Consider the following 14,405-nt stretch of genomic DNA (forward strand, 5'->3'; position numbering starts at 1 on the left):
TTTTAATTTATAAAGACATGGCCTTGGTGATTATTTATAGAAGTCAGATAATGCAAATAGTAACTAATGGATTTGTATTTTTCTAGACATGTTCCCTACATCTTAAACATCACAAAAGTCTCTTGGAGATCACTTGTCCTTGGGCCCTATGAAGTCATGACTCCTCTGTGTGCTTTATGTGACATCACAGTCTAAGTGACCGGCAGACCATGCTACACAAACTGCCAAAGGCTGAGATGAGGAGAACATGGATAAGATGCTTCCTCTCCTTGCTTTCTTTCTGAAGGTGATAAACTGTCCTATTCTTAAAGTTTTCTTAAAGGTGGATATCTTTCTTTCGCCACTTTACTTTTAAAAAGTTCTTTGTTTTTATTTTTAGAATAGACTGAGCGGGGAGTGGGGAGCTTTTAGGAGAATGAATTTATGCTTATATATAAATACTGCATATTGATAAACATAAGTAGGTACTGAGTATTGAGTATATATGATATATATATCACAGCAGTTTGGCTGTGAATATATCAAATATATTGAACATAAATAAATTTTGAGATTTCATATATTTCTGAATTCTAACAAATTTGTTTTGACTTTAGAAGAAAGTTGAAATATACATAATGCCCAGAACTAATTTTCAAGTTGGGCTCTCTGTAGCCCCAAGTACTCTACCCAGGGGTTTCAGGGGTCACCTGGAGGTGTGATAGTCCATAGACAGTTTAGGGCACAAGAGCCTGATGAGTTAATGGGGCCTCATATTCTTCCCATTTTTTTCCAACAAGAGCACTTCTGTTGTATGTAGTATCTGCACCATACTTTGTTTAAAGAAAGGGTTCCCTCATCTAAGTTTGAATATCAGTAGTCTACAAAAATAGCACTTTGATGAAATCTTATGTCATCAGAGGGCAGGCTTCAGGGAACCATGAATCCAGAATAGAACTAGGGAATAGGTGTTCCACTTTATGGGAAATTTTATTTAATATGTTCAGAAAGGAAAGTAGGAAAACAAGTATTGTAATTAAGATAATAATATTCATGTATAGAAGAATATGGTGAACATGAAATATTGTTAAAGATTGTAGTTTACCTTTTAAGGTATTGTTTCTATTTTACAGAAAATAAAATCTGGAGATATTCAGTACAAATCCAAGTAATATAGGATTTAAGTGGGCAAATTGGGCTCTGAATTCAAGTCTGTTTGACCTTAAATTCTGCTTTAACATGTTAGGATTTTAATTTTGGGTTTCTAAGAGACTAAAAGAAAAAGGGACAAATGCAATGGGGCTGGTTTTAGGGGTAAGATGAGTTTGTTTTTGAGGTTTTATATGCTGGTAGATTGTTCAGCAAGCATCTAGAAAAGTAGCATTTGGCCTTAGAGAGTGGTGGGGCATTAACTGCACAGATGAGAAGAGAGGGGGGACCAAGTTTTGACTAACAATATGTCCAGGTTAGAATGAAATGGAATCAGGTACGGAAAAGTTTGGGAAAGAGGAGAAAGTTGTAAGGAGAAATAGAAAATGTAGCATCACCAAAATAGGAAAAAACATTTGTATTGAGGAAAAGATTGTCAAAGCTGTTAAATACTGCAGATGTCAAAGAGGCAGGCCTTGACTTGGCAATTAGGAGAAAGAGTTGGCGTCAGTGGTTTCAAAAGAGGATTTACACAGGGGCCAATATGTAAAGAATTAAAAAACAAGATGGAGATGTTAGGGAAAGAGATCATCTACTAAAGTCTATAGACCCTTCTTTTGAGATCTTGAAAAAAAGAGAAGAATGTGAGTGAAATTAGTGCATGGTATCTAGAAGAAGGAACAAGGTCTAGAGAAGGTTTTTTGATAGGGCAAGCTGGGCATCTTTATAACTTGATAAGAAAGAGCAAGTTGAAAGGGTAGAAGATTGAAATGCAAGTGAAGAAAGGAAAATGACTTTCTTTCTTCAAAAAAAAATAAGTTGCTTTTTTTTTTATAAAAGATTTTATTTATTTGAGACAGAGAGAACGAGTGGTGGGGAGAGGCAGAGGGAGAGAGAGAGAGAAGCAGACTCCCTGCTGAGCAGGAAGCCTGATGCAGGGCTCTTTCCCAGGACCCAGAGATCATGACCTGAGCTGCAGGCAGACACTTAACCGACTGGGCCACCCAGGTGCCCCCCAAATTGGAAGAACAATAACAATAGTAAATAGCACCTATAATCAACCACTAAAAAGTTATAAAGAATAAGTTAAAGGCCCTTCTTAAGCACTCCATTCTACAAACCCCTCTCCCACTCCATCTTCCCTGTTAATAGTTTGGCACAAATGTTTTTCAACTTCTTCCTTTATTTAAATAAGCATTCCCCCCACCCCTTTGCATATGTATCCAAATATTCTTTTAAAGAAATAAGATAAAATGCCATATATATTTTTCAAATTGCTTCTTTCAGTATATCAATCAAGAAGATTTTTCTAGGTCAATATACATACTCATCAATTACATCTCATGCTTTTTAACAGGTGTATAATGTTCTTTTGTTTGGCTACATCACAATTTATATAGAAATTTCTTCATTTATGAACCCTTCTTGGTACCTTCATTCTATTTTTTTTTAAAGATTTTATTTATCTGAGAGAGAGGGAGAGTGAGAGGGAGAAGCAGACTCCCTGCTGAGCAGAGAGCCCGATGTGGGACTTGATCCCAGGAGTCTGGGATCATGACCTGAGCCGAAGGCAGACGCTTAACCGACTGAGCCACCCAGGTGCCCGGTACCTTCATTCTAAAAAGGGGTTTGGTGGGTGTGTTGGGCTGAATGATAGCCCTGGAAGGCATCTTCACTCTAATCTCTGGAACCTATGAATGTTACCTGACATGGCAAAAGGTGCTTTGCAGATATGACTATTGACTTAGTACAACTGGATATTGAAGTGAGAAGATTATCCTGGATTATCTCAGTGGGCCCTAAATATAATCACAAATGTCCTTATCAGAGGAAGGGACAGGGAGAGTTTACGACAGAAGAAGTGCTTGTGATGCCAGAAGCAGAGAGAAGCAGTGTCAGGAAGGTAGAAGATATGCTATACTACTGGCTTTGAAGGAGATATGATGCTATAGAAGAAGATGCTATAGATAGAAGATGCTATACCACTGGAAAGAAGGAGCTATGAGTCCAAGGAAATAGATTTTCTCCTGAATCCTCCAGAAGAAACCAGTCTTGCTGACACCTTGATATTGGCCCCATAAGACTCATTTCAAATTTCTGGCCTCAGAACTATAAAAGATAAATTTTTGTTGGTTTAGCCGCCAAATTTGTCCTAATGTAGTATGACCTCATCTGAACTTGGTTACATCTACAAAGACCTTATTTCCAAATAAGGTCACATATATATGTACTGGAAGTTAGACCTTGAACATACCTTTTTGAGGACACAATTCAACCCCCACACCTGTTAAAAAAAAAATAAATTGGTTTTAAGTTTGGTTTCTGGGAACTTGCCAGAAATTAAGTAATGCTGGAATTGTTATTGCCTCACTCAATTACAACATTCTTGCTGGATTTGGGATTTCAGGAAATCCCAGAGGAAAGAAGGAGGGAGGATGGGTGGATATTTAGAGTATAATGAATTTGTTATGGAGCAGAGAGCATCTCAAAATATATACATGCAGCATATCATTTTCATAAAGTTAGCAAAACTAAACATATTTTTGCACATAAAGATATAGAATGTGAGTGTGTGTAACCTATATTTGAAGACCCTCTAAAGAAAAGCAGCAAAGTGGGGGGAGGATGGAAAGAGCACACAGTGTTCTCCAGTGTGTTGGGTTCACGTGTGTTCATTACTATCATACATCGTTTAAAATCTTTTCTATGTAACAAAAAGGCATATGCATTATGCTTAATGTTAATGTTAAATTATGCCTCTATAATAACGTGTTTTTTTAAATGGCATAGAGACGGTAGGAAGTACACTTTGAGAATGGGACTTATACTCTAAGCCCGAAATCAATATTGGAAAACGGCACCAACTGCTTCATTACGGTAATTTTTCCAGGTGTCCCTTGGAAAAGCTGAAAGATGACAGGGTACTGGGTAAACTCAACGCTAATTATAAAACCGTGAGTAAAAGAACTTGTGCTTCCAGGAAACTCAAGCACCAACAACTCAGGAGGCGCACAGCGTCCCCAGAACCATCGTTCTACCGTGGTTCTTCACATTCCCCGCTAAACGCTTGTTGGAAATGCAGACTGCGCAAAGACTTTCGCCCGTTTCCAAAATGACGGCTGCAGCGCCCACAGCACACGTACAGCGCAAGTCCGGAAGTTACGCAACCTCATAAGGCAGCGCGCTCTTACCCGTGGGGAGAGTTTCCGCCATTTTTGAAAATTGGGAAGGTCCGGGGCAAAGTGTAGTTGGTGCTGCGATGGCAGCCTTTGCTGTGGAACCGCAGGCGCCCACGTTGGGTGAGTGAAAAACTGCTTTTTCTCTCTGGCGCTGCGATCCACGCCGTAGGCCTGGGAGCAAGCAAGAGTGAAAGCCAGTAGTCATCAGGCTCTTTGCTAGTTTCGGTCGCGGGGACAAGCCCCTGGTTCACCCCCAAGTTTCTAGTTGTCCCCTTGCTCAGGGCGTCGCCACCCTGCAGCCAGCAAGGCGGCTCCGGGAAGCTGCGGGCTCTGGGTAGGGTGTGGAAATGACTGTCGAGGGGTTACTACGCCGTTTTGTTTCCCCCACACGGGGGCTGCGCTCGACCTGCCCATACCTGAGACCCTCCCGGGGCTGGGGACGCAATGCTGGGTTCCCAGATTCGCAGAGGCTTTGGTGGGAAGGAACTGACCGGCGTACACGTGGGTGGGCGGTGCCTTGGAATGTGGTTACAGTTTACGGTTCTTTGGTCACCAGGGCTTTTAGTTCCTGTTTGATTCTTTCCCTCTCCTGGGCCTTGTAAAAGGAATCTGTTATTAATAGAAACTTGAATCGTGTGACATTTAACCCGTTGATGATAGCTGTGGAGATATTGGCGTTAATAGGAGGCCAGCAGTTCGTACCATTTTCCCGCCTTTATCTTGGGGAAGTGACTTTATAGGAGGTCTTTTCTACTAATCTGTCACGTAATGAATTTTTTAAAAAATTTCCATTGTTTAACGGAGAGCCTTGCTGAAAATGTTGTGGTTGAAAAAGAAAAGTGAACAGGATGTCGATTTCCTTTTTTTTCCCCCCTGACTTTTGGCACTTGTGAGAACCGTCAGAATTTTTAGAGCAGAAAATTGCTATCACAGAGACGCATTTGAAAATTAAGCTACAACATTCGGAGCTTGGAAAAGAGAGCAAGCGCGATATGTGTTGTAGAATGAGTTTTTTGGGTGTTTTTAGATTTGAAGGGTGTTTAGTGCTTGCCATGCTTTGTGCAAAATGTTTCTTTTGAGACTAGGGTAAACTTGAATTGTTTTAGTATTAGTCATAAAAAACTAAATGCATAATGTCAGTGCAGACATTTAAACTCTGCTACCTTTAAACTTATGTACAGATGTTGGTCTAGGTATTGATGTTTTGTGTTATTTTAGAGAGCAGGAGACCATTCATTTCCAGTTCCAAAGTGTTCTATTCAACAAAACATTTTGGTAGTCATACTATTTCTTGGGGCTGCAAATGTGAATAAACTTGTCCCTGTTCATTGTCTGGTTAGAAAGCCGACATTTGCTGATATTAATTGTTCAAGTCCACATATTGCAGGTATTGCAGGTGAAGAATAAATAATTTTCCCAGCATCTAATGTTATATTAAAATTAAGGGTTACTTGAGCAAACAGTGCTAGCTGAGTAAGACCTAGGACTTACCATTTTATGTGTACAAACCATGAAATGGAATTTAAGACTTGCAGGATCCACTGTGATAGCTCTCCAAGTGAAATTTAGACTGAGGGGTGGTTAGTAACAGGTGGATTAAGACCCCTTTGTGCCCTCACTCTGGTGCTTTCTAGTGTATCACAGTATATATCAGAACTTTTCTTGACTTAATTCTTCTTACAATTGCCATATATGTGTTTTTCTTTTGGGGGATGGGAGAATGAGGTAGTTGGTGGTACCTAAAACTTTGTACTTACTGCTATAGGTTTCTAAAGATCTGTTCAGAATATCCCATTGTTTAGACTTTGGTCTGTATGTTCTTTGGAAATATGTAATGGTAACATAGTAACATAGCACTTTAAAATAATTACAATGTAGTTACAGTTCTTCACAACTTATTTCAGTATTTGCTTTATTTTTTCCTGAATTACTTTGCCTTTTTCCTCTTTTGTACACTTGCATTGGCATTGTTAATATCTAGGTCTACTGTAATGAGGAAGGGTAAATAATTGACTGCATTTGGATAGCAAGAAACAAATTTTTGAGGCTGCTTAAAAGTCAAGGAATAGTTAACCATTATAAATAATACATCAAATGTTTGACCTTTCTGAGTGCCATGAATCACATTCAGGCTTGTCACATAGTTGAAAACTTAAGTTTTCATAAGCAGAAATTGCAAACTCTGCATTTACATTTTAGTCACTTAGTTTTTGCTATTCTAAGATAACCTTAGAATAATAACTAATGTTTGCTGAGCACTTACTGTATATTAGGTACTGGGTCAAGTGCTATATTTGCTATAATTCTAAGCAAAGCTCTGTGACTGAGTGTTACGTTTATGCCCTTTTTGCTTAGAGACTTGAACCCAGGTCTCTGACTCCAGGGCCCATGTTTTCCTTACCATGCTATTTTGCTCTGAAATTAGAGTAGGTTATAGACTCCTTATCTTCATAGTGGGAATAATAATACCTACCCTGTAAATTGTGAAAATTAATTTTGAATTGATGATTGTGAAATATCAGCTCTCTTTAAATTGGTTTTATGTTGGGGAGACTTTTGTTCATTATTCCTAACTTTAAAATTACTTTAAAGAATGATCCAAAAAATAAACTTTCCAAATTTATCAGTGTTTCTTAGTTGGGATGCTAGTCATTACTATTATTTTATATGTGCTCTAATGTGTGCATGATTTTACTTTTATTACACAAATGATTTACAGTTTTTTTTTGTGGGAAAGAAAAAAAATGGGACATATAGCAAGCTAAACCCATTGTGTTTGATTTGCTCAGACTTTCTGTAAGTAACTAGTGCGCCCTGCCCTTGTTTTTGCTTGTTGCATAGTAGAAGCTGACCCAGAAGTTATTCTGTGTGTAGTAAGAATTTTTTTAAGGTAATGCAAAATTTTTCCATTTAAAAATAAATGTTGATTCTTAAACCTTTGAAATAATGTAAACAAGAACAACTGGCAGATTAATATTGTTAATAAATACTTCTACATTTTTACAGAAATTTTTATTGGCTTTTAAAATAATAAATTCAACTGTGCTTCTGTAATATATAAGTTTTGATTACATTCTCAAAATTATTTATGCTAGATTCTTGGATCTTTTTGTTAGATATTGTAACTTTGAGGTCCTTCGTTTTATTTTTTGCTTCATTTAGGATCTGAACCAATGATGCTAGGTTCACCAACATCTCCAAAGCCAGGGGTTAATGCCCAGTTCTTACCTGGATTTTTAATGGGGGATTTGCCAGCTCCAGTAACTCCACAACCTCGATCAATCAGTGGCCCTTCAGTAGGAGTAATGGAAATGAGATCACCTTTACTTGCAGGTAGGTAAATTGCTTAAAATAATTTCATAGTACTATTAATACATGTATTAGAATTTTAAAAAGAGTAATGATACAACATTCACCCTTATCAACACATTTATTAATTAAAAAATTAAGCAATGCCTCTATTTTTAATTTTTAGATTCTTGGAGTAGAGGTATAAGTAGTATAAGCTACTTTTAATTCCAGGAACCACTCATTAAAACTGTGTGTACTACATCTCATCCAATTTAAGATGCCCTTGATTGTAAAACTCACTATTATTTAAAGTACCACTAAGGAAGAAAAGCACTAAATGTGATACAATGCCAAGATACCATTTTTTGTAAATTATCCATATCAAAGATGTTAAAGTGTGGAGGGCTGGGGAAGAAATATGGTCATTTAACTTCAACTGAATAATTTAATGCATTTAAATAATTTATCTTAAATATGATAATAGCAGATATTTACTCAAAATAACTATAATTTGTTTTTTTTTTTTTTAAGATTTTGTTTATTTATTTGAGAGAGAGAGAATGAGAGACAGAGAGCATGAGAGGGAGGAGAGTCAGAGGGAGAAGCAGACTCCCCGCCGAGCAGGGAGCCCAATGTGGGACTCGATCCCGGGACTCCAGGATCATGACCTGAGCTGAAGGCAGTTGCTTAACCAACTGAGCCACCCAGGCGCCCCTATAATTTGTTTTTTTATTGAAGTATAATCAACATACAATGCTATATTAGTTTCAGTGTACAACATATTGACTTGAAAATTTTATATATTAGTGCTCACCATTAGTGTAGTCACCGTCTGTCATCATACAACGTTATTACAATATTATTGACTATATTCCCTATGCTGTACTTTTCATCTCTGTGGCTTGCTTATTTTATAACTGGAAACTTGTTCCTCTTAATCCCCTTTATTTTGCCCATCCTCTCACTCACCTCCCCTCTGGCAACCACCAGTTTGTTCTCTGTATTCAAGAGTCTGGTTTGTTTTGTTTGTTTGGTTGTTTTTTTAGATTCCACGTATATGTGAAATCATGGTATTTGTCTTTCTCTGTCTGACTTATTTCACTTAGCATAGTACCCTCTAGGACCTTGATAGATGAATGGATAAAGAAGATGTGGTATATGTACACAATGGAATTTTACTCAGCCATAAAAAAGAATGAGACATTGCCATTTGTGACAATAGGAAGTGTAATTTGAAATTTGTAGATATGAATTCTACTTCTAGTCACAGTGATTAAGATTCTCACCTTGTTTAGTTAAAGGATTTACTCTGCAAACTATGGGTTTTTTTTTTTTTTTTACACAGATTTCGCAATTATCAGCATAAAATATCAATACCTAAATGCAGCATATATCTTACTTGACTCCTTTAGCAAAGAAAGAATTTAAAAGGTAATTGAAGTTTTGACTATGAGTAATGAGAATTAGCTACAAAAATGGTTGAATTCGGGGCGCCTGGGTGGCTCAGTCGTTAAGCATCTGCCTTTGGCTCAGGTCATGATCCTAGGGTCCTGGGATCAAGCCCCACATCGGGCTCCCTGCTCGGCGGGAAGCCTGCTTCTCCCTCTCCCACTCCCCCTGCTTTGGTTCCCTTTCTCGCTGTGTCTCTGTCAAATAAATAAATAAAATCTTTAAAAAAAAAAAAAAAAAAGCCTGCTTCTCCCTCTCCCACTCCCCCTGCTTGTGTTCCCTCTCTCTGTGTGTCTCTCTCTGTCAAATAAATAAATAAAATCTTTAAAAAAAAAAAAAGTGGTTTATTATTAAGATTGATCAGGGATAATATAAATTGTATTTGAAGTAATTGACTTAATCCTATTCTGGATAGGATTTTGTTTTTTATACAGTTGACCCTTGAACAATGCAGGGGTTAGGAGAACTGAACCCCTGGACACTTGAAAATACTCGTATAATTTTGACTCCCCCAAAACTTAACTACTAATAGCCTACTATTGACTGGAAGCCTTACCGGTAACATAAATAGTCGATTAACACATATTTTTTATATGTATTATAAACTATCCATATGGTAAAGTAAGCTAAAGAGAAGAAAAGGTTATTAAGAAAATCATAAGGAAGATGGGGTGCCTGCATGGCTTAGTAGGTTGGCCATCCGAATCTTGATTTCTGCTCAGGTCATGATCTCGTGGTTCTGGAATTGAGCCCCTTGTTGGGCTCCGTGCTCAGCGGGGAGTCTGAGAATTTTCTTTCCCTCTCCTGCCCCTCCCCCCACTTGCACACTTTCTCCCTTTCTATCTCTAAAATAAATAAATAAATCCTTTTTAAAAAAACCGTAAGGAAGAGAAAATACATTTGCAGTACTATACTGTAAAAAAATCTGTGTATAGGTGGACCTGTACAGTTCACACTTGTGTTTTTCAAGGGCTAAATGTATATTTTAAATGTATTTTTATTGTAGCTACTATATATTGAGTACTTAGGAGCCAGGCAGTATGCTAAGTGTTTTATATGTTACTTTCATTCTTTTGTCAATCTTAAAGGATAACTGGTAGTATCTACCTGATTTTCAAAATAGGAAACTGAGGCTTAATGTAATAAAGAACTTGCTTAAGCCTATTTGTTAATAAGTGACAGAGCAGGAGGTTAAAGCATAGGTCAGTCTTGTTTTGTAGCCTATGCTCTAAATAGCTTATACTATACTATTTAAGCTCAGACATTAAGTCATAACAGAGTCTGGATTGTTTCAGTGTTTGGTGTTGCTGATTCTCTGACTTGTAAAGACATCTTTATGTCCCCCAAAGTTGATCCTTTTCCTATATATTTATTATGTACTTAAATAGACTTCTATTGTGAGGAACATGAATGGGCTCTATTTAATTTTGACAGTCAAATTCCACATTAAGGGATTATAATTATTCAAGTATATACAAACTGGAACTTTTTACCTACTTTCAAGTGAGGAATAGCATTAAGTTTTGTATTGCAATGTTAAGGATTTTGTAGAGAAAGCAAAAGCTACATGTATTTACTAAAAACTAAAATTTCTGTTCTCTTATTCTGAAGCCTTTTATTTGCATAACTGGGAGCTTGTTAGATTCATAATCTCAGCCTGCACTTCACATGTTCTGAATCAGTCTGAATTTTAACAGGATTCCCAGGTGATTCTTCAGTGTATTAAAGTTTGAAAAGCCCTATGAAACGAGTTTAAGTCAGTATTTTAAAAATAAGTGAAAAAGAATTTTACCAGAGAGGTGGAAGATTTTTTCTCACCTGAGTGTATTTTTTGTACATTGTAGGTGGGTCATCACCACAACCAGTTGTACCAGCTCATAAAGATAAAAGTGGAGCTCCACCAGTTAGAAGTATCTATGATGATATTTCTAGCCCAGGACTTGGATCAACACCTTTAACTTCAAGAAGACAGGTGACATACATACCCGTTTATGATCCATAATGATCATGTTTTTGTGTGGATGCACAGTGAGGATCAGTAATTTAAAGTGTTTTTCTGAGGTCTGCTTTAGTGTAACTGTGTTGCACAGAATAAGCACTAAGGACATTTATCATAGAATCTACTTAAATTGTGTTTATCATGAAATGTACTTAAAAATGTAATAGAACACCAGATTATTTTCTCATATCAGTAATTCTGTGGTTTTACAGGTTCTGATCTTATTATTTCAGTTGGTCCTTCCTCAGGGTGAATTTGCAAAGTAGCTATTATGGGCTTCATTTTATCATTGAGGAAACTAGGACACAGAAAGCTTAAGTAATTTGTCAACTAGTCCAGTGGAGCCAGGCTTTAAGCCCAGGCAGTCTTCAATCTAGAGCCAGTGTTTGTAACAGCCATGCTGTGCTAACACTACTGTGGTTAACTCTTGTTTGTAGTGGAAAGGTAGTATGGATTTTTCTTTTAAGTATGAAGTTTAGTAGCCTGTATAGTCACAAGTGTTCTGTCACTACTGTGCTTAGCAGGACTTAAAACAGTGTGTCAGTTAAACTGATAAGTTATTTGAATAAAGACATTTCTGCTGTTTGGTTTGGAGAAATGTTTTGTCTTTCCCTAAACCAAATTTAGCATAGTTATTGGAAAGTTTAAGAATGGTAGGAAGCATCTTTCAGTAAATTTTGACTATTTATAGGCTTGATACGCCTAGCATACTGGGCCTACTTGTTAAGCAAAGCAAAATTAATTCATTGTGTTAAACACCTACCTTCTCTCCAACACTTTTATAACTGCTCTACTGTCCCAACACAGTAGCCACTGGCCAAGTGTGGCTGTTGACACTTGAAATGTGGCCAGTCCTGTACTTAATTGAGATATACTTAAGTGTAAAATACACACCAGATTTTGAAGACTTAGAAAGAATGTACTATCTCACTTACTTTTTTATGTTAATTACATATTGAAAGTGATAATAATTTGGATGTACTAGATTAAATAAACTGTACTTGTTTTTACTTTCTTAATGTGTCTACTATAAAATTTAAAATTACTTATACTGCTTGTGTTATATTTGGACAGTGGTATTCTAACTAAATCAGAATATTCTGGCTTGGGATATTTTTCTAAAGGTTGACAAGTAAATCAGATGTTTAGTTTGGTATGAGAACCACTGGCTTATAAATTCATGCTAGTTTTCATTACTTCTCTGATGATCAATGAAAGCAAAGGTTGTTTACAGTTATTGCTATGTTCAACATGTTTAAAAGCCTTGTGTCATAATTTGTAGAGAATGTTTTTGACTTAAAGGTTGGTAAGAATATTATTATTAAAGCCCAAATTAGTTTTGCCCCCTGAGGCTTTGCTCAGCCTCTTTCTAATCATGAAAGAAACTGGCATTAAGAATTGAACAATAAAGTATTTTCTATCTCTCTTAGCATTATTTCAACATTTGGTTCTGGTTGCTAGATAATAGCCAGATTTTAGATTTCCTTAATCAGAGTTTGTTACAAAAGAATCTATATTTGTATATTTACTTCTGGAGAAAGAGTCTATTCTTACTCTTGATTAGATATTGTTGTCTTTGTTTATAGAAGGACTTTTAACTGTTTAATCTTTAATTTTCTCACATTTAAAGGAATTAGTATTGATAATTTTCCTGCTTTGTAACTTCCTACTAGTAGAGACAGAGATGTGCTGTCTTTATTATATAGACTGATTTGAATCTGTATTATTTCATGGTTTGTAAATATCTGTTTAAAAATGGGATTCTGCCATCTTTGTATTTTTCTGTGTGAGCTTGGTGATATGAAGAATCACCATGCTCTCTGTTGTTTCAAATACTATACCTTAGGAACTAAAAACAAATAGCAGAGTTACTTTCTACTAAAAATAGTGCCTTTATCTGATGTAGCTTATTTTAAACAAATAATATGCTAAAGGGTCTAGCATATTTTAGATTAATACTGCTCAACTTAAAAAGGAAAAGAGTTGGAGTACTCTTAGATTGTGAACTAATTAGAGGCATCTGTAGTACTTGGTAGACATGCAATTGTCTGTTAAATAAGACCTTTCAACGCTTACTGTGTTATGGTTATGTTTAGAACTTTGTGCTTTTACTTTAACACTTTATTCTATTTTCATGTAGCCAAACATTTCAGTAATGCAGAGTCCTCTTGTTGGAGTTATGACAACTACTCCTACTCCTGGAACAGGTAAATAACACTGTTTAACATCAAAGACTCTTCTCTCCTCTTTGAGATAATATAAGACTTTGTTGATCATTGCCAAAATTTTTTCTTTTATATTTCAAACTCGGAGACTTTCTCAAATGTTAGTAACTTCATTCAGAGAGGAAATACTTTGTATATTGGGTTTTTTTTTTTCTGAATTTATAGGTAGGATGTGATATTCTCAAAATATTAAGAGTTTAAAAAAAACACTTTTTTTTAAAAAGATTTATTTATTTATTTGAGAGAGAGAGAGAGCACGAGTGGGGGAGGGTCAGAGGGAGAAGCAGACTCCCTGCTGAGCAGGGAGCCCGATGCGGGACTCGATCCTGGGACTCCAGGATCATGACCTGAGCTGAAGGCAGTCGCTTAACCAACTGAGCCACCCAGGCGCCCACACACTTTTTTTTTTTTTTTAAAGATTTTTATTTATTTAGAGAGCATGCACGCAAGAGTGGGGGAGGGACGGAAGGAGAGGGGGAGAGAGAATCTCAAGCAGACTCCATGCATGGAGCCTGTTGTGGAGCTCAATCCCATGACCCTGAGATCATGACCTGAGTCGAAATCAAGAGTCGGCCACCCAGGTGACCCCCCAAAAATACATACTGAATAGTGTCTTCTGAATTACTAAAAACTGTAATTTAAAAAAGAGGTGTTGCAATTGGGAAGAAAAGGAATACAGAGACTGAGGAATAAAGGTGTTTCGAAAGCTGTTAATGCATACCTATAAATCTAAATGTCATTAACTGCAAACAACCACTGATTATATGTAGTTTTTCTTGAAGATTAATGGTATTTTTATCACCATCAGCATCATCATTAGCATAATCTTCTTACATATTCATATAATCTGTCAAATGTTCACTCAGCAAATATATGAATACATATATTCATGGGAACTGGGAAACTGAACAAAATATATAAACCTTGCCTCTGTGGAGCTTGCATTTATTTACAGAATTTACATTTATAGATAAAATAATTGTAGAGTTTGTTAGAAGGTAATGCATTTTATGGAGGAAAGTTAAGCAGCAAAGGGGGCAAGGGGGGTGTCAGGGCTTATAGATTTAAATAAGGTAGTATATTAATTTTCTACTGCTGCCATAACAAATTACTACAAACTTAAAGGTGGCTTAA

At 36.5% G+C, this 14,405-nt stretch overlaps 1 protein-coding gene across 1 annotated transcript in view; it reads left to right on the top strand.

Annotated features, from left to right (window-relative positions):
* Nucleotides 1-4,312: 4,312 nt before the first annotated feature.
* Nucleotides 4,313-14,405, top strand: part of NUP35 (nucleoporin 35) — a 40,346-nt gene continuing 30,253 nt past the window's right edge. Inside the window, exons 1-4 of the mRNA XM_021702967.2 lie at nucleotides 4,313-4,427; nucleotides 7,470-7,640; nucleotides 10,892-11,019; nucleotides 13,187-13,253. Of these exons, the coding sequence (XP_021558642.1) occupies nucleotides 4,388-4,427; nucleotides 7,470-7,640; nucleotides 10,892-11,019; nucleotides 13,187-13,253 (406 nt within the window). The 5' untranslated portion in view covers nucleotides 4,313-4,387. The remainder of the gene's footprint in view (nucleotides 4,428-7,469; nucleotides 7,641-10,891; nucleotides 11,020-13,186; nucleotides 13,254-14,405) is intronic.

Source organism: Neomonachus schauinslandi, chromosome 3 (genome assembly GCF_002201575.2).
Source record: "Neomonachus schauinslandi chromosome 3, ASM220157v2, whole genome shotgun sequence".
Taxonomy (NCBI): Eukaryota; Metazoa; Chordata; class Mammalia; order Carnivora; family Phocidae; genus Neomonachus; species Neomonachus schauinslandi.